The 27,963-nt window shown below is 24.2% G+C and overlaps 2 protein-coding genes across 3 annotated transcripts; one reads left to right on the top strand and one right to left on the bottom strand.

The window, feature by feature from the left end:
• Window positions 1-1,162: 1,162 nt before the first annotated feature.
• LOC105366790 (BTB/POZ domain-containing protein KCTD9) lies at window positions 1,163-11,974 on the bottom strand. Of its 2 annotated transcripts, XM_011505465.1 has the most exons (6): window positions 10,872-10,989; window positions 10,520-10,690; window positions 10,022-10,182; window positions 9,692-9,918; window positions 3,789-4,118; window positions 1,163-1,600 (listed from the first exon to the last, which is right to left on the bottom strand). In XM_011505465.1, the coding sequence occupies exons 1-6, from the start codon at window positions 10,985-10,987 to the stop codon at window positions 1,484-1,486; spliced, it is 1,122 nt and encodes a 373-aa protein (XP_011503767.1). In that variant the 5' UTR covers window positions 10,988-10,989; the 3' UTR covers window positions 1,163-1,483. The 2 variants fall into 2 exon arrangements, with proteins under 2 accessions (XP_011503767.1, XP_011503687.1); XM_011505385.1 differs by lacking the exons at window positions 10,520-10,690; window positions 10,872-10,989 and adding an exon at window positions 11,449-11,974 and having other exon boundaries at window positions 1,166-1,600.
• A 1,099-nt stretch (window positions 11,975-13,073) lies between these two features.
• DCTN1-p150 (dynactin subunit 1) lies at window positions 13,074-26,023 on the top strand. The gene is made up of 20 exons (XM_011505277.1): window positions 13,074-13,420; window positions 13,924-14,084; window positions 14,623-14,655; window positions 14,790-14,846; window positions 16,668-16,815; window positions 17,522-17,584; window positions 19,575-19,709; window positions 19,830-19,967; window positions 20,083-20,322; window positions 20,498-20,749; window positions 20,817-20,933; window positions 21,219-21,462; window positions 21,774-22,056; window positions 22,281-22,622; window positions 22,820-23,139; window positions 23,519-23,810; window positions 24,077-24,272; window positions 24,574-24,951; window positions 25,153-25,317; window positions 25,646-26,023. Exons 1-20 carry the CDS (start codon window positions 13,253-13,255, stop codon window positions 25,862-25,864), a joined length of 3,951 nt encoding a protein of 1,316 aa, XP_011503579.1. The 5' UTR covers window positions 13,074-13,252; the 3' UTR covers window positions 25,865-26,023.
• The last annotated feature ends 1,940 nt before the right edge of the window (window positions 26,024-27,963 follow it).

Raw genomic sequence — 27,963 nt, 5'->3', positions numbered from 1 at the left:
CTTTAAATTTATTAAATGTATTTCAATATCTTTATTTGTTATGATATTAAAGAATCTATATATTTTAAGGCAAATGAAAGAAAGTTTCTGTATTATTACAATATTACAAGAGGTGATAATTTAAACATTTATTAAAAATTTCTTATATTAAATTATTAGTTTATTCATACATTAAACTGATCACATAATAAATGTAAACACTATAAAGTTATTGATTAAATAAATTAAACGATATATAAATTACATGATTAAAGATTATCATTATTAATTATTTTTATAAATTATTATATTATTAAAAAAATATATCGATAAGCACATAAAGTCAACATTTTATAACGATCCATTTTTGCTATTATTGACTTTTAACTTTATTATCACTTAATAATACTGATTATCTCTATACTATTGTATAGTATATTGTTTTGCTCTATCCAATACCGATAAAGTTATGATATAAAATTATGAATCAGTAATACATCAATTAATTATTTTAAAACGAGTATAATTATTGATTCAATAATTTCTTATGAATTTTATTACTTTTGTTAATATTTATTTATTTATATTTCTAGCTAATCGACGGAAGTTTTGACCAAATATAACAAATATAAATACAAAATTAATCATCTAACAAACCAATATACCAATATTCTATTTTATTAAATTACTTTACTTTTAGAATTTAAAGAAAGCTAAACTATATCGTCAAATATAATACATGGAATTAAAAGTATTCGAATGATTTAATATTCATGGATATATATATATATGTTAATAGAATATATTTAATATGTTAATAGAAAAAGTATCCTACTATCATTTATCTGCTAATTTCAGGTAAATTATAAAAGAAAAGTTTTAATAATATAGCTTAAAAAGAAGTTGATTAAATTATTTGTAATATTAAATTGGATATAGAGGATAATTTACTTCATTATTATATAATAATTAAAAATATACTATTAATTCTTTTTATTTGAACTAAAACAAATTCTTGTTTGTTTCGTTTAAACATACATGCATATTGCAACATACGTGAACTAACGTATTTCTGCATAGACATGGAATCTTGATATATTATCTGGTAAGTAAAAATACATTTTATTTATTTTCATTTGACTAATAAAATAGTATAAACATTTTCTTTCTATATATTATTAATACACTTTGTATTTTTATGAAATCTTTATGAAGAATGTAGAAGCTGCTTTTATATTTTAAATTAATCAATTCTAAATGCTAAATTTTATATATGAACATGCTTTATCAAGCTTATGTTTCTATAAAAAGAGACATAAGTTGTAGCAAAATACAGGTATTATTCCAAGATTTGTTATGATTGTTATCATCCTCCCATTTATCTTTCTTGCTTAAAGCTAAAATGTTAGTGTATGTAATAAGTAATATTTCACGCTATACGATTCAAGGAGCCAAATAAGAAAGTGAGAAAGAATTCACGAGTTTGTTAAGCTTATGCAGTGGCTCATCGTATCGTCTGAGACATGTGTAATGGTGTGAGCATCTGGTCAAAAACAGCATCCTTGAGATTTGCGCCACGCAAATTTGTTTCATAGAGATCCGAGCCTGACAGGTCACAGCACTAAAAATTACAAAAATTTATTTCTATTATAATTAGACTTAAATTTTTATTCTTTTTTAAAACTTGATATATTTTTATGAATTAAAACAGTATTCGAATGTACTAACTAAAATTCCACTTGTGTATATGATATTATTTAGTTTAATATAATAGTAATATAAAAGATTTATAGAAAAGCATAAAAAAGATTAGTGTAAAAATTAAAAATTGTATTATGATTTACAATTATAACTTGAATATTTTTTATTTTTTGATTCTGATTAAATTTAACTGTATTTAAATATATTTTTTAAATTTGATATATTTCTAGGGCAATAAATACAATGTCTAACAAACAGATCAACTTAGTAATTTGAAAGTACTCATTGCCATGGGCAATTAATAAATTGAGTAAACTTACAGAACATTTACTTTTAGGAAGTTTTATTAAATTAACGATATTATATTATTTATGTAAAATCCAATAATGTTAGTCTCAACAGATAATCAATCCAGGGTTTCGAGAGGAACTAAGATTTTGAGCTTTATAGATAGAATATTTGGCTAGACATTAATGAAAACCATGCTAAAATTGAATAAAACACGATACAATTTCATGATCTTTCAAATTCAAAAGTATTTCAACATTATTTCATACTGAACTTTATTTTCATCATATAAATAATGTGAAAAATAAATCAAAATTATATAAATCAATTTTTTACTGATTATTTTCAGGAATATTTAATTTATGAAAAATCATGTAGATATGATATTTCAGAAATATTGAATATTACATTATTTGAGCTACATAATATTACGAGATTTATAATACTTTTTCCTGAATTCTATGAAATAAATATAGACTTTAAAAAATAAATAGAATAGCTTACAAATTTATTTAATATTCATTATATATATGAATAAATTATTAATAATTACTAATAAATTTAATTAAGTAAAGTGATTGGAAATTAAGGAAATCAATATATTTCTAAAATATTTCAAATTTTATTTTCTTAAAGATACTTTGTAATATTTTGTATGTTTATGTTTAATAAGTTGTAATATGTATAATAAGTTTTATAAGCAAATTAATCATATAATTTTAAACAGCCATACCCTTCATTAACTTTTTATAATTTTTTAATACAAAACTTTTTATTAACTTCGTTATGGTTTTATAAAATTCTTTGTAACTAAAAATAAATATATCAAAATATTTAATATAAACAAATTTAATATAAATTTTGGGAACTGTAATGTTTATATTCAAATAGGACTTTTGAAATTAAAGGAAATTTATTAATTCACAACTTTAATATGATAAGTAGGTAGAAAATTAATTAAATATACATGAAAATATTTCCTAAATGGACTATTGATTATTATGTGCAATAGAATATTTTAGTATCCAAATTCACATCCTGTAATCTCAAATCAAAATTGTTTAAAACACGTATTTTAAATATATAATTTGTTTGTGCTAGTTAATATATGTTATCAAATATGTACATTTTCCAGCTCAAAGTATTAGTCAAAAATAAAATATTGTAATATATTGTCGTAAATTAAAGTTTATTGAAAAATTATTTTAATAATTAGTTTGGATAGAGTATTCTTTAAAAATCGAATTAACTTTTTATAATTGCGGCTTCAAATTTAGATTAAATATTTTAAAAAGACTATAATTATTTTATCACATATTTATTATCTAAACTAATATTTGGTTATAAGATGAAACTTTAAATAATCAGTATCCAATAATTGCAAAAAGAAAAAATTAAAGTGTAATAAAAAGTGTATAAGATAAAATTCTTTTTAAAAAATGTTAATTTTCATAATTACGATTAAATTTGTTTAAATTATTATATGAATGGTCGTTTTGATAATATAAATGCAATGGTAAATAGATAATATCAAAACAATTCAAGGCAATATTAGCAAATGAATAGGTATACAACCAAGATGTTAAATATTGATCTGTGAATTATACTATTCATAACTTCATAATTTGATAGAACATTATTTTTTCTTAATAAATAAAACAAATTACTAAACAATGTATACATTTTCATTAATGCCTAAGTAAATTATTAATTGAGCTAGCAAAAATGATATTTAATTAGAGTAATATTCTCTAATGTTTAATTAAATTTAGGAAAATAATAAACCAAAATAAAAGGAAAACTCACAAATATTGACTTACCTCAAGATTGGCTCCTGCCAATACAGCCCACCTTAAATCACAGTCCTTGAGTATGGCATGCTTAAGTGTAGCGACGCGCAGATTCACCCACGCCATATTGCTACCTTTGAGATTGGCATTCTTGAGATTGACACCCTCCATGTTGACATTTCTGCCACCGGGATCCTCAAAGTTGCATGATTGTAGATTGGCCGCCTCAAGGTTGGCGCAAGCCATTTTTACAGAAACGAGCTGAGCGCCCTCGAGATTGGCACCTGACAAGTCCGCACGCTCCAAACAGCAGCATGTGAGATTAGCACCAGTCAGATTACAACCCTGCAGATTAGCGTACTGCAATGGCATTTGCAAGCCGTTATTTTACGATTACTATATGATTTTATTATATGATTATTATACAACAGATTATTTACGATATTTAAACCAAATTACAATATTTAAGTGCTAACAATGAGTTGTTTCGATTATATACGCACTAAATTTAAATATCCGGGCAAAGATAAGATTTTTTTAATTGTTACAGAGAGTAATTTATAAATTTATAATATATTTTTGTGCTACAGGCTGTATAATTCATATATATCATTTAAATTAATACAATCCAAAAGTTATTTGAAACGTAAAAAAATATTGTATAAATACAAGGTCGCCTTTAAGATAACAGAAATATTCATCAAAATAAAATACTGTTGCTTATAAAATGGATGTTTTAAATAGATTGAAATGTTACTCAATGCTATAATAAAGATTTTTATTCTTTACACAACTATAACTAAAACTTTCTTTCTTAATTAGTATTCGTTCATTAAAAAATACTTCAATATGATTAAGTATTTGTATATATTTATTATTTTGCATTCTCACGATACAAAATTTTTAATGTAATGTTTATGCATTGCCTTAGGGATAAAATCTTCATAGTTATATATTTATTTTTAAGTAAATTATATTTCTAAATTACTTACACATAAATTAATAAGTTTACAATAGTTTATTAGAAATTATAATAAAATGATACACGAAATTAAAATCTGTATGATATTAATATAATAAAACTACATTCAATATAATATTCTTCTTAATTATAGCATTTTAATCTTATACAATTAATATATTACCGTTGAGCTTTAGTAAGATACAATACGCAGACTTTATTGAAATATAGTTTTATACAATTACATATTCGTTTACAAATTTTTCTAATTGAAAATTTACTTTATTAAGAGAGTTACATTACTATCATAATAATGATATTTCATATCTATGATGTAAAAATTAACTTTATATAAATACTCGTGAGATCCAAATGCATATTATTAACTAATTTATTATACTATTGCAACCACTTATCAAGTAAACTTATAAAACTTATAAAACTTTTATAAATAACGTTTATTACAAAAAATAATTTTAAATAAACATTATGATTAATGTGCCTTTTAAATAAAAATAATATTTAGTGATTTTAATATAATATGTATGAAAGCAATTATAAAAATTAAGTAATTCTTCATGAATAGTAAAGAATCTTTTTCTGTACATTTACACATTAATTTCAGAGATACATTGTCGAAAATTATAAAACAATTAAAAAATTATAAATTTTTCAATTTAGGACGAACGCATAATTTACCATAAATATATTTTGGTATCTATATAATTTTAAAATACATGCAAAATTTTATATACGTTTTTCTTCAAATATCATTTTACAAAAATTAAAATTTAATAACTTTTAAACGATCTTATTCTACGCCAATGGTATGTAATGAATATATTAATTATATATATTATATTACAATTTTTTTTTGGAAATACCATATCAAATATAAGAATAAATATAATCATATATGATTATAAATTTAAGAATGTAATTATTAATTCTATAAGATTTTGTTTTTCTTCTCAAACTCTCAAATATAAATATTAAAGAATCTAAATTTCTACATTTTTCTTATATTTGCAAATGAAAAAGTAATATATAAATATTTTAGATCAAATTATTATTATTATAACCATTATTTTTTGTTAATATAATAATAATAATAACTTCATCTAAAATATTCATATATTATTAATATTTCATTTGCAAATATAATAAAAATGTAAAAAATTTTATTTTGTAATATTCATATTATTTGAGAGTTTAAAAAGAATAGCATAATTTTGAAAAATTAGAAATTACATAATAATAATAATTATTATTTTATTAGTCGTATAATATTTAAAATTAAAGAAGTCTCGTATTAAATGCTGGAAATTTATGCAATTTCCTATAACGATAATAAAATAATTTCAATAAAGAAATATTTACAAATACATTGAAATCATGTAAAGAGTAAATTTTAATAAATTCTCTTAAAATTCGTCTTTTATTGAAAAATACATATTTTATCAAAATAATAAAATTTGGTGAAAAGTAAAATTTTTGAAATATATAAAGTCAAACGAGTAATGGAATGTGCAAATGTGAAAACATCATCTTGTCCGTTTTGATTACATTAACGAAAGGGATAAAAGTTTAGTTAATAGCGCGAATCCTTCGGTATGAAACACGTGGCCTATTTCATTTCCAATTGAACGATATGAAATTTCCTGATCTATAACAGTTGGCTTGAAATACTTTGGCATTAATCCTCATCTAGAAATTGGTTCTTTATTCCTTCGAATTACCGACCTTTCATACGTAAATGGAAGAATAAATTTGCTATCTAAAATATCAATAAATACTGCACAACGTAGTAAAAAAATTATTTCTTATAGTATTATTTCCATTATTTTCATTACATTAACAATTCTTAATAACCATGTATTTTTTCATTTATTAACAATATTTTATTACTATGTTATATTTATAATAATACTCTATTTTACAATTGTTATATTAATAAATTTGTATGTGAAAGCGTTAAAAAGTATGCATAATCCATCTAAAATCAGCAACAAAGATTTATAAAATGGATTAATATAGTATATTATAAAAAATGAAATCATTATTAAATTAAAATGTAGAATATTTCTATACATACATAATAAATTCATTGATAAATTTGTATTTAAAGTATATTTTCCTCACCATCGTTTGTATCATGATTTAATAAATGAATGAATAATCTAGTTTTATAAAACTTCTAATAGTTGTTTGTAACATCAATTTCTCCATTTTATATATGTTGGAGAATGTAAGAAAACTCCCAGCTCATTAAACATCTGGAAAATTCGAGATAAGAGTTCCGAAAAAGGCGAACTCTCGACTACTCGAGAAATAACATTCAAAACGCGCTTCGGATTAACTAAATCTAAACAATTCAGCAAAACTTCGAATATCTAAAGAAAATACAATTCATAAACACATCTGGTGAAAACAAAGTTCCAAGTGTCCAGCAAAACAAGTCATAAAACTAATGCTACGAGACATTTGACACGGCCTCGCCACAAAGCATCTATCGACGACAAGTCATAATACTTCTGGCATAATCAAGTCATAAAAATATAAGCAAAAACCACCTCGTCTTACATCCGAAAAAAGGGATATTAAAGGCAACACTGCACGCATACGTTGTTGTCAAACCCAGCTACATGTGGCTCGGATAGTGAAGCGAGAACGCGCCAAAGAAGTCCCCCTCTCATGGTGGGACTGCAAGTAAGAAGCACTCTGATTGGAAACGCCAAGAAGCAGGAAATTCATAAGGGCCACGCGGTGGCCGAGAGAATGCCTTCAAGAAAGACGCCAGCAAGGCGGACGTGGAGTCTCTTGTCACCTGAGAAGCCGGTAAGGCTGCTTCTCCAAGGGAACGCCAAATAACAAGAATGTAGACATACACAGTAAAGGCCGATTAAGAGGCAAAGTCTAGTCATATCCAACTCATAACAAGTGCAAGATAAATGCAAATCAAATCATACACTCGCAGAAGTGCAAGACAAGGAAACGGGAACAAGAAAACAGTGGTGCACAAAGCACAACATAATCATAACCTATAAGGAGCCGCTCGAGGCAAACTCAGCAAACAATACGCGAGGTATAGCCAGAAAAACACAAAACATAAACTACAAGCTGCCGCACGAGGCACAACCTGCAGACATCACTAGCTGCCACATCACAAGCTCACATAATCTGCAAACGCATAAGGGGCAAGTTTAGTTCCCACAAGATAGACTTACGAGGCGCCGCACGCGGCAATATCTGCAGACTAAGAAGTGCCACCAAAAGCCCACCTGCAGAGCCTTCAACGTAAGCAATAATACGATACCAAGGCAAATTCAAGCTACTGCCACGTGCCACTGCACAAGGAAGCACAGGGGTTTACGACCTTGTTCTTCTACGTGTATAACACCACCACCACGTGCATTACATATAGAGGACCAAAAGGCTACGCCCTTCTACCTGTACATGCAACGCACATTACAACTCTGTGGCAATAGCAATACAAAACTCAAGAAACGAAGGCATTTAAACGTAAACTAAAAATCATTATAATACAACTAATGCAATTATCGCAATAAACTAAAACAAATACCAAATCTATTTATTATTGAATACATGCACTATCCTGTCCACTTGCCCGCAATCCTCCCTTCCACCATCTGGGAGTTTACACCTAACTCTAGATATTTGGCCCTCCTAGCCCAGTAGTCTATTTTTAGACAATATAATATTTTAATGTTTTTATATAGAAACTAAATTATAATATTATAATATAAAAATCAATAAGAAATATATAAATGCTAAATTGAAAATATTCATAAATGTAAACAACTTTTAAATATTTTAAAATGGAAATACAATACAAATTTATATCGAAGATAAATAAATTTGAAAAGTAAAATATTGAATACATGTTACAATATGTATAATTAATATGATTATACAATATTAATATATATATATAATATAATTTAATTATACAATACCTATATTCAGTAAACTTTTTTTCTAAAGGTTTTAGTAAATATTATTATCGTAATACCGATATTTTTGATAAATAGATTTCTTAATTGAAGATTTTACAATTACTTAAATTGATATAAATAAATCAATAATAAATTTTGATTGTAATTTAAACTAAAATATAATTACAACTTTGCTGTTGTTTTTTAACTAACCTGACATATAAAGCCTTAATTCAAAGACTATTAATTGAAAAATACTTTGATTAGTACTCAATTATTTTGATTTCAATAATAATTATTCATTATTATCCATTTTTTAGCGAAATACTTGGAATATATATGGAATATACCTTTTTGATTTTATTTTTCTAAATATGTTAAAAATTATATTCGAATTATATTAAAAAATTTTAACCTAATTATTTATTAACTAATTGTAATATAATTGGCTAATGTAACGAATAAATATTAAATAAAAAATATCTTAAAAATAAATGGTGTGAACAAAATGTTAGGAGGTGAATTTATTAAATTAAATTGAGGTAAAAGCTTTAATTTAGTAATTACTCCCGGTCATAGAAAAATTATATTATTTAATCATTTAGAAAATGATAATATTGTTTGCATTATATACATTCATCTTATATATTCTTATTTAAAAGAATAATAAATACTTTAATCTATTAAAATGTATTTCTTATCAAATAATTTATAATTACTATGTAATTCAATTTAAAACTAATGCTCAATATATTTCCCATATATATCCCATTATATATCCCATATATTTTATTGTATAATATATTTAGAAAATTTAGAAATGTTTAATTATTTTAATAACATTCAAATAAAGTTTTAATGATTTTGAACCTTGTTATATAGAAAGTGAAGAGTAATAAAACTATTTGAATAAAATTTTTTCATTTAGTTTTATAAATCTCTATTTCTCTCAAAAATAATAATTTCAGTTAACAAATATATTATCGATAAAAATAATAAGAAAATCAATTACCTACCTTAAAGTTAATGTTCCTTAAATCTAATCGTGAAAGATCAGCTCCTACCAAATTTACACCTTGAAAGCGTAATTCGGATTTAGTAGTTGTTGGCATGAGAGCTTTTAAAACATCTTTCCTACTCAACGAGATTATGTTCCTTTTTTTCTTTTCATCGTCTATAATCGTTTCTTCTAAAATACTAACAGCTCCTTCAATACCATAAAACCGAGCTTCTTCTAAAATACCTGTATAATAAATTGTTATAATTATTTCTTACCTAAATTTATTTTAAAAAATCACAAATAATTCATTATTTTTATGATAATGATAGTTGTATTACAGTTATACCAATAGGATTTAAAACTGGATCTACTATTAACTGCCCATGTCGTAAATAATTAAGCAGAGGTTCAAAATATGTGGGACTGCGATCAATCAAATAAGCCCCATTTCGATCTTTTTTACTAGGTAATATTCTACATTCCTTTTGATCATTTTCAGTAAACATTCTGAAATAAAAAGCTAATGTTAGTATTTTAGGGTTTAAATAATGAGAAATAAAATGATTCTAAGGTATTAAAAATAAATTATACTTATAATTATTATTATTATTATTATTATTTACAGAAAAAAATTTTATTTATAATGAAATCATTATTATTTTATAGGAATATTGAAATATTCAACTAATCGATAAAATTTATAATAATTAAATTAAATCTACATATTCGTATATAAAATTTTATAATTTATATTCACAGTATATTTATCTATAATTGACTATGGATTAAATTAAAAAATCTGAATTATTAATTTTATACAAATATAATTATATATCTAAATTACCTAGCTAACATACTCATAGGCTCCTTATTAATCAATGTACTTCTTGTGGTTGAAAAATATTTACCACCTACATTCAGTGTTACCCAATCCGAATTTTTACAATGACATAATATATCTTTTCGAGTCCAAGTGAAATCTTCACCACTGGATACATACATGACATCATCGTCCCTAGCAAATGAGAGGAAATTATTTTATTAAAAGAAATACTTTAATAGTATAAATTGATTTATTTTAATATTGTAAATAAAAAAGTCTAATGCCCAGAACAATTTGAAAATATAAAAGTTAATTAATTATTATTTCAAAACATTGATTCTTAAAAGACTGGAAAATTAAATTGATTACATACCTAATTAAATTAATATCATCTATTTCACCACCTTGTGGAGTGAAAAGCCTATGTGCTTTTATATTGAATTTCATACTAGCTTCTTTTAATAATTCATCCAATGAATATGTAACCATAAAAACCTATTGATGTAAATCAATGCCCATTAGAAAAATGTTATTTTTATTTCACTCTAATTTATATAAATGTATTAAGTTATTTGTATTCACAATTAATTAGGAAATAGAGTAACCAAACTATCAAAATTATTGTCAGTTATCATTATATGCATATATTCAACCATTTAAAATACGTTTCAAAATTTATAAAATATTAAAATAGTTTATAAAATATAAAATTATAAAATTAAGAAATGAATTTTAAGCTTATAAATATAAAGATTATACATCATTAGATTTAAAATTTGTCTTAATAATTTAATGATATGTAATTAAAGTTCCAACATAAGTTCCAACGATTAATAGATTCAATTAACTTTAAATTTACTTACAAATATCAAATTCCATAATCATATAATACCAATTTAAATATAAGATAATCACTAATGAGATAAAGCGTCGATAAACAAATTCATCACCTTGCCATTAACATCTGTGCCATTTACAAAGAGAATGACTCTCTTCATCTCTAAAACCATGAATAATCTGGCAGACCAAACATTGAAATTGACTGCAACGACCACATTAGAAATATGCAAAATTCCAATCCATCTCAAAGTTCGCCAAAGTACAAGTAAAACAATCACAGTACATGATCGCTCAAACCCGCAGTGTGGGCGCTTTAATTACCTGAACGAGCACCACGATAAACAATAGCCACTGTTGTTTCTAACTGGATGACCACTCATTAGAGTCTGGGCTTCCTGGACTACTTCAAATTTAAATTTGAGGTTATTTTCTGGCTCCGTTCCTGCTGCAGACGAATACCGTACAATTGAAGAATATCGAGTCGCGAAAAAAAAAATATCAGTCTTCATTTTTAGTTTTTAATAGAAGTGATTTATCTTACCACAAATTAAAATCGATGGCAACAGATACTCAAAGTTTAAACTTTTATTCTTACTAAGATTCAATACTTACACATGCATTGTTCCTAACATAAAATAATACTACTGCCATAAAATTGAAATATGTTTGACAATAGCTTTCATTTATATGTACAAAATAACTAGTATATAAGAAACATTTAGTATTTGCATATAAAAATAATATCGAATGTCAGTAACGTGTCGAGAGATACAAATTAAATGCCAAATATATATTGTCTTAGTATTAATCTTAGTATTATTATCTAGTAAATTTCATTTACTTATTTATAAATCTTATAATGAACAATCTTATCTAATAAATATATATTGAAATAAAAATAAATTACCTTTATAAAATATATTTATAATTGAAAACCATTGTTACAGAAACAAAATAATAATTTGTATTTATATTATAAAAGTATATCAAGCAGTACAAGATCATATTATAAGTTTTAATATTCACCTAAAGGGCTCTAACATATTTATAAGTTAATCAACTTATACCATATATTACAATTCATATATATGCGATAAATATTTTAACAAAAATTTGTTAACAAATCATTTTTATTGATATGTGCATATACGTTTACTTATAATACATAACATACAAGTTTTGAAGTAGAATAGAGTTTCATTGATTTCAAAATTTTTTCAATCATTAAACTACTTGAAATTGAATATAAGAGTAAATATTTGTATAAATATTTTCATGATTTTATAAAGTATCATGTAGTACAATTAAGCAATAAGGTACATTGAAGTTAATAACCACGTATTATGATTTTCTAAAAGCTTAAAAATTTATATGAAAATGTAATTATAAATCAGATTATAAATTTATAAAAGTGTACACCTGATATATAATAAAATATAGCTATATAAGCAATTTCATTTGGATATTAATAAAACTTTTAAATATCTATCGTTACCTACAAATTATAAATACTTGATTTTGACAGATTTATATCTAGAACTTTGATTATTTGCCATTAGAGAGCGCTGCATGTTTAATATATACTTATTCATAAATATTTGCACAACTTAGACTACATATATGTTTAAATTTATTATTATTTATTGTAATAAAAATAAAACTAATAATTATGTGTCTTATTGATGTGAAACCACATTAATTCTAATTTAAAAAATAGTTTTTGGAATTTATTTACGCACGCTAAAGTCAACATTAATATACAGCTTTAATAACCTTAAATATCGAGTTCTTAGGCAGATATGGTCTACAATTATATTTGAGAGAAGTCAAATGAAAGAACGACAGCTGTGATAAAAAATTTATCAAAGCTTCATTATTCGAATGTCGTAAAGGGACAAAAAAAAACAAGCAAAAATGTCGCTGAAGATCGGTCAACGTGTGGAAATTATTGGCAAAGGGTGTCAGGGAGTTATTGCATTCATTGGACATCCTTTGTTTGCTACTGGAAAATGGATTGGTGTCATTCTTGATGAGCCTATGGGTCGCAATAATGGTACCATCAAAGGACATTTTTATTTTAAGGTAATTTCTTGGTTTTTCAAATTACTTTTAAATAAATATTTCTGCATAATTCTTATTCAATAATCTCTGTGTGTAATTTATTTATTTATTTCATAAATTTGAAATATTAATTAGTTTAAACTTCATGACTGATTAATACACACAATTATCATTGATACTTTTAATATACATGATCTTACTCTATAATATTCTTGTATTATACTTTGAAATATACCTATTTAATATACCTATCTGTATAATAAATAAAGAAAAATAAGACTGTGATGTTAAAATTATTTTATTATTTTATTTTTAAAACCATTGATATAAATAGCACTTATTTATTATTATCAGATAATAAATAATAAATAATATATATTAATTTGTATGAAATTGATTTATTAAAAATATATTATTAAATATGATTTAATAAAATTATATATGTAAACATATGAAACTTTTAAATATTTGTAAAAAGATTTATTGAAATTTGTAAAATATTGATTACCTTATTTATCAATCAGTGTCTAGAAAACCATGGAACTTTTGTACGCCAATCTCAGTTAATTTTAATTGATGAATCTGGTAACCGAACAGAACCTGCAAGTCCATCTTCTACAGCTACAAGTGGAGCAACGACACCAGATGAAGTTGGAGCTTCCAGAGCCAGAAATCGACTTACAAGGTATATATTTTATGAATTAAAATTTAAATAATTATGACATAAATACAATTTTCTAATACTATTGATTTTATAATAAATGATTTATCATCTAATATTCAAATCATCTAGTATTTAATTGAATATTATTAAATATTTTGTAAAAAAAATGTTATAAATTAATAGTTACTTGGAACTTTATAATTTATTAGTGGATGATTTTTCTTGCATTAACATCATTTTAAAATTGAATTTTTAACCTCTTGACTACTGTAAATGAATAAGCTTGATAAATCTACATATTTGTAATAATTGTTATATAATAATATATGGGGATTCTTAAAAATATATATTACTTTTAAGTAATAACTTATATTATTTGTAAACTAAAAATATTTTAAATGATACATTTCTTAAGTAAAATAATTATAAAAGGAACAAACTATTACACATTTGTAAATAAGGTGACAAATTATACTACTAAAGAAAGAAATAGTAACGAATTTATGACAAGATAAGTTTTTCAAAAAGTATATAGCCTTATTTATTCATTTCACATCAGTGCTGCTGTGCGTCAGAGGAATCAACCGACTGCGTAAGTGTTTTTTTATCACTTGTGAAATTCTTATGAAATTTCATACAACAATAATTATTTTATTGATACATTGGTTTTATCCAAATGAAATAAAAATTAACAAAACTTTGATATGTCTATGCTGCTTTATAAAGAGTGCGAAGAAAAACATCACCAGCACTGGTTATACAACAAACAGAAAAACTTTCAGGGTAAGAGGCTTAGTTATTCAAAGTAAATACTATTATGTCACACAATGTTCAATATAGAACTTTGCTTATAAAAATGCAATTTTTAAAGCTTTTTTTATGCTTGTTATTGTAAAGTTACACCAGAATTAATAAATTGCTTTTTTTTAATATTTACTTTGAAAGTTTTTGATTATTTGAAAAAGTATTATTAATTTTTTGTTGTGTGATGTTACCTGCATATACATAATTGTTGTTCACATCTTCTACTAAATATATTTTTTATTACTAAAACGATTTTAGTATACACTGCAAATTGAATTGAAACTGTTGCTTAAGAGGGTCATTCCATTATGTGGTACATTAATTAATAATTTATTGTATATATGTGGATTTTCTTGTCTGAATATTTGCATAATTTTCATAATTCCTTAATTTTTACTTTTAGTTGTTAAATATAATTTGAAAATTTATAATAGAAATTAAAAATCATAAACCTTAGTAAGTATATAAAAATGTATCTATATGAAAATCATATATTTTAGTAATTTTATAAAAAAAACTTTAATACATTTTATATATTACATATATTTTGTATGCTCATTAATATTTTTCTAAAAAAATATTTGAATAAATTAAAAATCTTATGTTATACTTTATTATCCTGAAATAACAATTTAAATAAATACTCAGATTTAATTCGTACTATCTTAATTTATTAAAATAATAATATGCAAATTGAAAAATAATATACGTAAGCACGTATATTGTAAATGAAGTACATTTAAATTTAACTATAGCAATTGCTATATTATTTAAGTTTTGAAATGGATGTATTTTGAAAACTGAAATAATTTGCGAAAATTTTATATAACAATTTCAAAATAAAATAATTTAAAACCGTTTTCTATTAATTGTTATTTTAAGCTGAATTCAAATAAAAATACAAATTCATGCTCATCTTAAATGCACTATTACATTATTAAATATACTTAATTTAAAAATGTTTCAGCTTTTAATGTTTACCTATAAAACATAGCAATGTTATATATCGTTTTAATTATTTTCAAATCTGAGCACTGTGGTTTTGCTTACTGCATCTAATTTCAATATTTTTATTTTTTTTTTATTTTTATTTAAAATGTAAAAACTTTCTTATTTTTTTTAATATATATTTTTGATCTTTATATTCACTATTTAAATATTATTCGTAAAATCAATTATTTAGATATTTGTTTAGATATCAATTATTAAATAGATTATAACTGCAATGGGAACTTAGCAATTTAATATGTAAAACATATTTGAAATACAATGTATCTAATTTGGGTTGTTTTGTACATAAATAAGTGTTTAACGTTATGTAGGTTTAATATATTCAATTATAAGTAAACAAAATTAAATAAATCGGAATATTTAAAATGTGAGTATCATAAGAATCTTATATTCAAAATCTGTCCAAATATTTATTCAGTATTATTTTAAATATCGTACATTAAAAAAAATATTAGCACGTTATGGACAATAAAAATGATTTACGATTTTATTGTAAAGAAATGTTATCTTTTAATAAATTTTTATTGGAATTAGTAAAAGCATCTTTTTATATTAGTTCGTGGACTTTTTGAAACGGTACAATATCACTATCGCTTGCAATTGCAGATAATGCCAAAAGTCCTAATATAGTATTGTGTTTCACTTCGTATTTCTCTCTCACTCTCACTTACTCACTCTTATTTTAAGAACCAAAACAATAATCAGCATAGCCTCTCCTTAAAAAAACTTAGTTGCATTATAAGAAACGCAATAGATTGAATAATACGGAACTACATGTTTAATTTGCAGCTCGAGAATGTCTCTTGCAGGCAGTAGAACCCAACTTACTGTTGCACCAAGTACAGAAAATCTTAGCGCCGTGGGCCATGAGCGTAAGGATGGTGGTGAATCGCACATACCGGCGCCAACAGCAAGCAAGCGCGCTTCGTTTGTTGAGGTATTATTTTAACTCTTTAATAAACTGCCTCCTGTGTGCTTTGTCATTAATTTCTCTTTAAATTCGTAATTTATGTATGAAAATTCTTTTGTAATTTTTTTTTTTTTTTTGTGAATCTAGACTTTTTTCAGGTGACAATGGAATAGGAATTATTGTTTTCTTTGCGACCAAGACTTTTAACAAAATTACTTTATTTCTTCGTGTAACAAAAATGTATGTCAATTTTTTAATATAAATTAACATGCTTCTTATAATAATTGAAGCAATTATTTTCAGAGTATTGTACAAAATAATTAATCTATTTTATTGTTCTAAAAGTGATATATATATATATATATATATATATCACTTGACTATGAAAGTATTACACTAAACGATGTAGACTCATATTTTAATAAGTCGTCAAAATTTTTGTAGACAATGCTTCAAATTAAAATTTTTTATTGATTTATATATATATATATAAATTCTATATCATAAATTAAATACATAAAAAATACTGTTTTTGTACTTATTTCATTTTTATGACAATAATACTGACATTAACATTTATTACTTTTCTGTAATTATTTTTTAAAGTTAGAATAAACTGTTTATGACTGTATTTTCTTTCGTTGTGTAATTAAGAAATCGAAGTGTGAAAGTCTTGATTGTTGGAAATAAGTGAAAATTGTCATAGGCAAATATGCACGTATACGTGTTTCAGAAAATCCCTAGCACGAGCTCGCCTCCAGGTAAAAAGCCGAAGGCCCCTGGTGATAACGACAATGTAATTAATACTCATTACTTGTACTATTTCGGTTTCTCTACTATATTGATTTACTCGTTTAATTTTTTTTCTCTTTATTTAACATCTAATTAGCTATAGAATTGGGCAGTTTTCAAAAAATCTATAACAATATAATTGATGTTTCATTATTAAAATTTTCATCGACGATTTTTAATAGATATTACAATATTTAGCAATGAACATTCTATGATTTCAAAGAATTCTTAGAATCTTATAGAAATGTGTATCATAGTTTAGAAAGAAATGAGAAATTTTAATATAATATGTTGAATATTAAAAAAATATATTCTCATAATAACAAAAAATATATTGAGATGTAATAGTCTAATTTGTATTAACAATATATAATTGCTTTTATGAAAATCACACTGATAAAAAATATTCATGAAAACTAGAAAGTCCGAATGGTTTCATAATTTTTTGGCTGCCCAATACTGCTAAGCTATCTATATCTTCTTGTTGCTATTAGCTGATTGTGCGTCATTTTTAATTAATACTATCATAGTAATATCATTATCACAACCAGTTTATCTGCATCTAACTATATTTGTGGTTCTATAGCTGACACAATATTGGAATACTTTTTACTGCTCATTGTTCAAACATTAATAAAGTGAGATTTTCAACTAACGTCAACAGCAATATCATTTTCATCTATATAAAATCATCGTGATAGTTCCTATCAGACATTCGCTTCTATATTGTCTTTTTTGTTTTATTGTTGCGTTGAATGATTTATATTTTAAAGTGATGTTCAGTTACACAAATATATGTTGCATTAATACGATTAAATCCTGATTTACAAATGATTAGTTAACGAAATATAGTGATAGAATAAAATAATGAAAAATTCATTTAGATAAATGAAATCTTCATTATATTACTCTACTAGTTAAAAATAGCATTTCTTACTACATATTGATGCGGAGTATGTCTTTTATTGAATGTATATTATAAATGTTGATAGGAATTGATAGAATACTAGGACTTCAATGAACAAATTTCTGATATTCAGACACATACGAACTCAAAAGGTGAAAATGTTTATACATTATATTAACATTGGAAGCCTTCATTCCTCGTTCCTAGAATTCATTATTTATATTGTGTATTCAAAACTATATTTTTAGAAACTATTAGAACTATTAATTGTTCGACGTTTAGCTTCCTTTGGTGATTGATTGACTGTGACTAGTCGACTAACAGATAATTAGCTTATTTAATGAAGAGAGAATTGGAAATATTAAAAGCACAAGCATGCATTATTGTTATACACGTTAATAAATAATTTACTTGTTCCAAAATTAGCATGAAATTTGACAATTTTATATAATAAATGTCTCATATATAGTTACTAACTCAATTTATATAAGTAAAGAACTTAGTAGATAAGGAAAAAATAATTAAACATTTACTGTATTATATTTGGTGATAGAATTTCGTAGTACTCTTCGTTTTTAAAAATGTTTAACTTAATTGTTTATAATAAATTAAGTTTTAAAATAATTTTATAATTCATTTTTTAAGTAAAATTATAGAATTAATATATTTTTTTAATTATATAAGCTTCCTATTTTAAATAATATGAATAATAAAATATTATATACTATTTTTTATTATTATTTTTATTATTATTTTATTCATAACATGCATAACATTAAAAAATTTTATTCATTACATAAGTATGCATAAACAATTATATCTAGGATATATTGATATTATGAAATATTTTTAAATTTCATATTAAATATGTAAAAGGTGATATTTCTAGTTACAATTTTTAATTGCATAACTTTTTGATATTACATTTAATAAATATATGAAAAATATTCATGTAGACAAAATATTCAATTGCATTACAAAACTGATTTCACTACATTTTAAAATCTTTAATTTATAAAGATTGAACACCATTTATGTTCTACATTGTAACCAGAATAATGCAGTTTATGTTTTATGATTTATTTAGACGGGATTTGTGGAAACTTTGAAACCTCAATTTGTTCCTGGTCAAGCAATCGGTTCAAGTATAACGTCTAGCACAATGGAAGAAAAACTATCACATTTACAACTCTCACAAGAAAATGAGAATATGAGAGCTCAGGTACTAAAATATAAGAAATTGTCATTTCATTTAAAAAAACAATAATTATTATTATTATATAAATTATACAAAGTTCATATTATTGTTATATAAAACTTAAATAATTAAATTATTTTATAGATCAGAGATCTTTCAGAAAGGATAGAAATACTACGAGTAAAAAGAATGCAAGATAAAGATAGAATGAAAGATTTTGAAAAAATCAAACTTCAATTAGAGCAACTTATAGAATTTAAATCTAAAGTTATGGAAAGTCAAGTAAAGCATCAATTTTTTCAAACCCATTTAAATGCTTTAGAATATTTAAAAATATTATAATGCTGTCATATAGATATTTATTATTGAAATTTATTTAATAAGATTGAGTTTTCAGGCAAGTTTGCAACGAGAACTACAAAGGGCTCGACAAGAAACTCGAGATGCTCATGCAGCCCGCGAACAGTACCAAGATGAAATGGCAGATTTGTCTGAAACTGTTGAAATGGCCACTTTAGATAAAGAAATGGCTGAAGAGAAAGCTGAAACTTTACAAATTGAATTAGAACAATTAAAAGAGAAGCTTGAAGAACAAACATTAGATTTGGAAATTCTGCGTAATGAAATTTCAGATAAGGTTATATACAATATATAATTATTTTTAAAGATTTACAAGTTTATACGTTTAAAAATTTTAAATTATTTACAAATTTTATACTATTTCTGACATTATTTGAAGTTTTATATTATTACTATACAATATATAATAATAATAATATATTAATTATTATAATAATATATATTGATTAAAGATGTCTGGAGGTACTGTAATAACTGGTGCGACAAGTTTTGAAGTTAAACAATTAGAGCAGCAAAATGCAAGACTTCGTGAAACTCTTGTTAGAATGAGAGATCTATCAGCTCACGAAAAACACGAATTCCAAAAGCTTCAAAAAGATTTAGAACAAAAGAAATCTGAAATTTTGGAACTTAGTAGAACAAAAGAAAAACTTTCGGCACGTATTGAAGAAATGGAACATCAAATATCTGATCTACAAGAACAGGTAATTTTTTTACATAGTATTTGTTTTTACATAAAAATGTAATACAATTTAAATGTCTATTAATTAGGTCGACGCAGCTTTAGGAGCTGAAGAAATGGTTGAAGTTCTTGGGGAACGTAAAATGGCTTTAGAAGAGAAAGTTGCCGAACTGGAAGAAGCTGTAACAGATTTAGAAGCGCTACAGGTTACTATCATATTAACATAATTTTGTAAATTTATAATTGAAAAATTCCAAATCGTTATGAATATTATTGTTAAAATATATATCAATTTTATATATGGAAAATTACACAATCATTTAAATTAATCTAATTTTTAAAATATATACTTTCTAAAAAAGTTTTTTGGTTCTACAATTTTACATGATCGCACGTTAAGTGAAATATTTTTATTTTTAACTTAATATATATTTTCACATGATAATTATTATTAATCATACCATTATTAATATCAATTTTTTGTAATTTAGGATATGTCAGACCAGCTTGCAGAATCTTCAAAAGAACTAGAAATGGAACTCAGAGAGGAATTGGATATGGCACTTGGAGCAGCGCGAGATGCTCAACGTCAACGGGATGCAGCTCTTGAAACTTTGTCCGACCGCGAAATGACAATAACTAAGTTCCGGGAGTTAACGCAGAAGTTGCAAGAACAATGCCTGGATTTGCAGAATCGTTTGCAATCGAATGATTCGACAAGGACAGCTGTTAAAGGTAATATCTCGGTAGAAATAGTACTATCGTAATATTTGAAAGCTTTTTAATTTATTTAAGAATTGGTAATATTACATTAAATAAAGTATTAAATACGTGAAAGAAACAAATTTATTTTATAATAGGTCTAATAAATATTAATAATAATTATTTTCATATAATTATTATTTTTTGTTGATATTTCTAACATTACATTTAATTTGTATATATTTAATTATTTGTTAAGCTACCAATCTAAAGTGGATGCTTATTTATCATGTAGCAATTTTTTATTTCATACTTTGATGTTTATATAAATTAATAATTTTTAGGAACGGAACAACAACTTGCTGAAATTCTTGATTTTCAAAAAACATTTGCTGGAACTAGAGCTCAAACTAAAGCTGTTGATTTAGAACTAAGACGGTTAGATGCTGAAGAAGCTCGAAATCATGTTAAATATTTATTGTCCTTTATGCCGCCAGCTTTCATGAATCGTGGTGGAGATCACGATGCAATTTTGACGCTTTTATTTATACCAAGAATGATTCAAAAAACAGAAATACTAATTTCACAAGTCCGAGATAAATATAAACCTCTTGAAAAAATTGATAGGTATAACATTTTACCTTTCACTTTTTATATTATTCCTTTCAGAAATATTTTCAAATTACGTAAATATAAAACATTATTTATCGTTCATAATTATTTTTTATTTAATAAAATTTATTTTCTTTTTTATAATGTGCGATAGTGTATTATTTAAATGTATTGATATATGGCGCAAATACATGTTTTTAAATAAAGTATATATAGTAAAAGGCATAATTTTATTTTAGGACTACTATTGTAAAAGGTCATGCGGTAGCCCAAAGTGCATTCAAATCCCGACTTTGTGCCCATATGTATGCATTACAAACTGCTCTTGGTTGCTTCGAATCAGCTCTTAGCGTATGTAGTCCGGAATGTATGTTAAAAATTGGTAGCAGTTATCCAGAAATGGCTGCTCAAGAAAAATCTATAGATTCATTAATTGAACTGGCTAAGCGTGATCAGCTCGATGAAAATCTGATAATGGAGGCAACAGAGAGATGCTGTACATACTTTTTAACAATGTATGGAATTTATTTTGGTGAAGAGAATCTAACAAATCAAGCGCGACTTATTGTCAACGGTACCAGGTGAATTAGAGCGATTGAATTGATTTATTTCTCTCATGCTTTGCATAATATATACTCTTGCAAAAATGATACTCCATTAAGTTTTTCAAATCACAAAAAGAGTAATGTTGTTAGAAGGGATAAAGTAACATAAGATTTTATAAGACAAAATTAATTGAAGTCCTATATTTCTAGAATACATTTCCATGGAATTTCAGATGCTTGGGTAGTGCTTGTGAAGCTCTCTGCACCGAAGCGGGAACCATTAAAAATCTTATAGATGGGGAGCAAGGCGATATGGGACTGTTGTGTCAACATATAGAGACTGTTTGTGATACTGTACATCAAAATCTTAAGTCAGCTCGAAGACGAGTGCCACGAGAATTTTCTACAATTTCCACGCCTAATGAGGCTCATCTTGGCCTAAGCAATGATTGTTATGAAGAGATATTTACATGCTATAAACATGCATTAAAACTTATGAAAACACTCCATGATCTAACAAAAAGCGCACTTCAAACTATTTTAACTAGTGGTGGTAAGTTGCACATTATTATCAATGTAATTCTTAGATCTTGACATATCATATTTCATATATTAAACTAATATTAAGAAAATAATTATTTCATAATTGTTACATTTCGAAATTATTTTTTTATATAATTTTATATTAAATAACAATTTCCAAATCTCACAGATATATATAGAATCCAAATGTAGAATTTTTTCACAAAAATACTTTTAACATTTAGCATTCAGGAATACATATATATTTTACAAAAATAAATAATATTCCATAATGGAGAATATGATAAAATATTCTATATAAAAATATCTAATATATAAAAATATAAATCTAGTATATAAAAATATTTTGTAGATTTACTAATAAATTTTCCAAATAAATTTGCATTTAGATTTAGATACGGGTTTGAGTACAGCCAAACTCAAGGAAATGGCAGCAATTTCCATTGAAAAAATTTATGATACAGATGACATAGGTGCAATTGCTACAATCAAGGTTAGTTTAAGTGTAATTCAAAAGTCATCTGTGAATTTTGCTGAGAAAATGGCCGAATGCGAAAGCGAATTAGCAATAAACGGATCTACGATTCAACGTAAGAAAGAAAATATCGAAGACAACAATCCAATTTACCTGCGCGCTCAAGCTAATCGTAAAGAGTTAGAGGAAACTAAAATCCTTAATGGGTAGGTTTGCTATACAAGACTGTATTATTTATTCGATTAAATAACTTACACTTCCATAACTAACTATTGCTTATCTACAACTTCTACACTTTCTTTCACATATCCTTATTTAAATTTATCATATTTTTTCATACTTCATATCTTTTTATAATTTTAATTATATTTTATCTGTTTAAACTATATACCAAGGGATTAACATTTATTTAGTAACAATTTTAGTATAATAAAAAATATATAGTTTTAATTTTAATTCGTATCACTGTCAGGAAACTTGCGGCAAGAGAAACTGATATACGAGAAATAAAGTTAGCCCTTAGAGAAAAACAAGAAGAACTTTCTGAAATGATTTTACGAAAAGAATTAGCCGAAAAACGTCTCGCCACGCAACAGCACGAGCATGAGTTAAGCATAGAAAAACTGAAAAGAAATTTAGAAGAAATCCAGTCTCAATGGAAAAGAAAAGTGAGTGAAATATTTACGTTAAATATATACTTACAAAAATTACGTAAAATATGCACGACTTAACATAGAAGTATACTATTAATTGATTTTCAACCGCCATTTAAATTTAAAATAAATATTGCCATTTTTTCATTTTAATTATTGATATAAGCATGAAACTTTATAAGGAGTTAATTTATTATTAAAGTTTAAAAATCTTAAAAACTATTTTACAATTTAACGATGATTTTTTATATATCGAATTATACTTTATTATCAAAAGTAAAAAATTAATAAATATATAATTTATGTGTTTTTATAGGAAAAGGAATTCGAAGAAACAATGGACCACTTGCAGACAGATATTGATAGTTTAGAATCCGAAAGAGGTGAACTTAAGGAAAGGCTCAAATCTATTTGTAAAAAGAGTGGATCATCATGCACTCCTGGTGCCGATGGCAGCTTGAACAGCAGCATATCAGCGAGCTACGGTCCACCGATACAAGATAGCTTGATGCACGAGAAAATACAAGCTCTACGTGAAGCTTTAAAAGACGAAGCGCGTCAAACGCAATCATTGCTGTGTGAAAGTCTCAAACAAAAATTACAATCTTTACCCCCTTTACCGAAATACGATGAAAAACCAAAAGAGGATGAAAAGATCAAGGGGCTATTACAAAAGAAGATCGAACTTCTGAGGGTTAATTATTATTCATTTAGTTTTATTTGTTACGCGATCTATTATAAATTCTTATATTATTAGATAAAATTATTTAGATACTTTATTTAGTATTATTACGTTGTAAAATTGTTTCTTAATTACTTGATTCTTAAAACCATGTTTTCGAATTATAAATTTAAAAGAATCATAATCACATTATTAAACATTTACTTTTAATAGGAAGCCAAAAAACTTGCATTCTTCCCAGAAGTGCCCGATTTAACACGAAGAAAACTCTTATTGGCAACAGATGAGCCTATATTTGAAAAAGTTTTACCTATTTACAAGTTATTGGAAAGAAACAATAACATACGGATTCTTAAAGATCGTGTTGACGAACTAACTGTAAATATCTTTGGTTTTATCTTTTTATTACCATTATCAAATGAAATGATTAAAAGTATGATCTAATTAACTTAATATTATGTAACAGAATAAATATTTAATTTAATTTAAATATGAATATAATGTTCTATATATTTTCGTAATTTTTTAATCTAATAATTATTATCAAAATTGCTATTAATCTGTAAAAGTTTAAATTATTATTTTGAGAGCAGTTTGTAACTTATTGAAAATATTTTATAAGAATACAATTTTATTTTTAATTAGTATTTTTTCAAATTCATAATAAAAGACCAAATTTTATAACTTTTTTTATATGTTTGTACAGATTCAAGTACGCGAGGAAACTGTAAAACGAATTTTCGGTGGTCAAGCGGAATCTCAATTTGCTGTATTTCCAGCGCGGCATGTTGCTGCCGCTATGAAGCCATCGTCTGAACAAATAACTGCTGAAGTCTTAATACCTCATAAAGGGCCATCGCAAGTCATCGAAGTGCCCGTAGGTACACGAGAGTTGAGAAATATTCACATGCTTCTTTCCTACTAAGGAAAAATATTCTATTTCACAAAAACAAAGAATACTTTACAACAAAGGTATTAAAGAAGACAATGTCTATGAAGAATTGAAAATGTGACTTTGAAATGACAATGCTCATTTTTAATTTATTTCGAACTCTCAGTATTTCATATTCTTTAAAGAATTGAGAAAGCGCCTTCTTGAATAATTATCTATTAGTTTTCTTTAAAATTCTTTTTCAATGTCAATTTTCTTGAAAAAAAAAATTTTTTATTTTCCATTTCAACATTTGTTGATGGATCATAAAGGCTATTTTTGTATCATATAAAAATGAGTAACAAAATCGTATGCTCAAATAGTATATATAATTATGTTCATTATTTAATATATTTTATTTTCACGCATGTGCGTTAAATTTTTATACTAATCATTTTTATTCAAACATATGTTTTCATTAAATTAATTTTTTTATAAAATTAATTGATATACAATAATGTTTCATATTACATATTTCACAACTCAAAAAATTATTTACTTGCGTGCTGAATATTCATATAAGTTAAATTTGCTTATTTATATTATTCATTTATACCCATCAGTAATAATTTTTATTAGAATTTCATATATTTTTATAATGAATAATGTAGGAAAGGTCTCTTCATGAAGCTATAATAAATTTTATTAGAAATTTGGCTATTTTAAATTAATGTTAATTTGTAATATATCTCAATATTCAAACTTCTATTAAAATATTACTGCATATTATAGTTTTGGTTACTAATCTTTATCCTACCTCATAAATAATTAATATTTAACATAAATTTATCGGCTTTAAATTTTTAAATCAATTTAATAAAATTCATGTTCTCAACGCTTGAATAGCTAGGTATATAAACATGTTATATAATTTTTTTTTAATTTATTAATTTAATAATATTCTAATTAATTTTATGAAATAGTTAAATTTTAATATATTCAAGTTTATTAATATAATCAAATTATAAAATCATTTAGTACAAAAATGAACACAGTTTTTTTCTTAATTGAATTCTTAATTTATCTAAATTATTTTACTTAAAATATTATTAATGTTACGAAAATTTTTGAATCAACCTAAACGAAAAATTTATCCAAAAGAAGAATAAATATATTGAATCAATTGAAAAATGAAATGTATATCTTGGTCCACATACAGTAATGTGTACATTTATAAGTACCTGCAAGTAATAAAATCTTGAATTTAGAAAAATTATTATTATAAAAAAGAAATACATTTTTATATCATAAAAATATATTTATTCAGTTATTGAACCTAATATATAATATATGTAATTATCCATCAAATTATTTAAATTTATAAAGAAATTTATAAAAAAATTTCTATACATTGATCTGTAAATTATATAAATAAATTCTTTCTGAGTTCCATAAAATATTAAATTTTTTATTTAATGAAAAATTTTAAATATATGAGTTTTTGTTCATTTTTCCTTTTTACAATTTGTTATGAGCTTAATAATAACTAATTTATTTCGAAAGTATAAAATTATACTCATTATTTGTATAATTTTTCAATTGAATCAATGTTTGAAGCTTAGATAGTTTAATATTTGATCTAAATATAAATAAACATATTTATATCATTGGATATGATCAAAATAGAATGCAATTAACTAATGTTTACTTAGTTAATTATTACTGAAATTATTATTATACTATATTTATATAATGAAACATAAAATAATAAGTATTTTGAATTGTTGTATTCTAATACTAAATAATGTTATTAAATTACATTATTGCTTTTATGATAAATTACCATTCAGTCATATCAATATATTATAAAATATAAAAATAAACAAATTCTAAATATTTTATTATTGATATAATATTAATAACAATATTCAAACAACAATATTTAAAAAATAATATATTTTTAATTATACAAATTATCGTGGGAGAAAATTTAGCAGAAAATTATATATTTTTCAATCTACAGTATCAGAATTTAAATACTTTTTATTTGTGCACTATTTGAGTTTCAAACATTGGTTCTGCAATCAAAAATATTCTTATAAATAAAATCTGTTTTAAATGTAATTAAGAAATCATATGGATCTATAAAATGA

Source organism: Ceratosolen solmsi, unplaced genomic scaffold, assembly GCF_000503995.2.
Source record: "Ceratosolen solmsi marchali unplaced genomic scaffold, CerSol_1.0 scaffold10, whole genome shotgun sequence".
NCBI lineage: Eukaryota > Metazoa > Arthropoda > Insecta > Hymenoptera > Agaonidae > Ceratosolen > Ceratosolen solmsi.
This window is presented reverse-complemented; position numbering and strand designations above follow the sequence as displayed.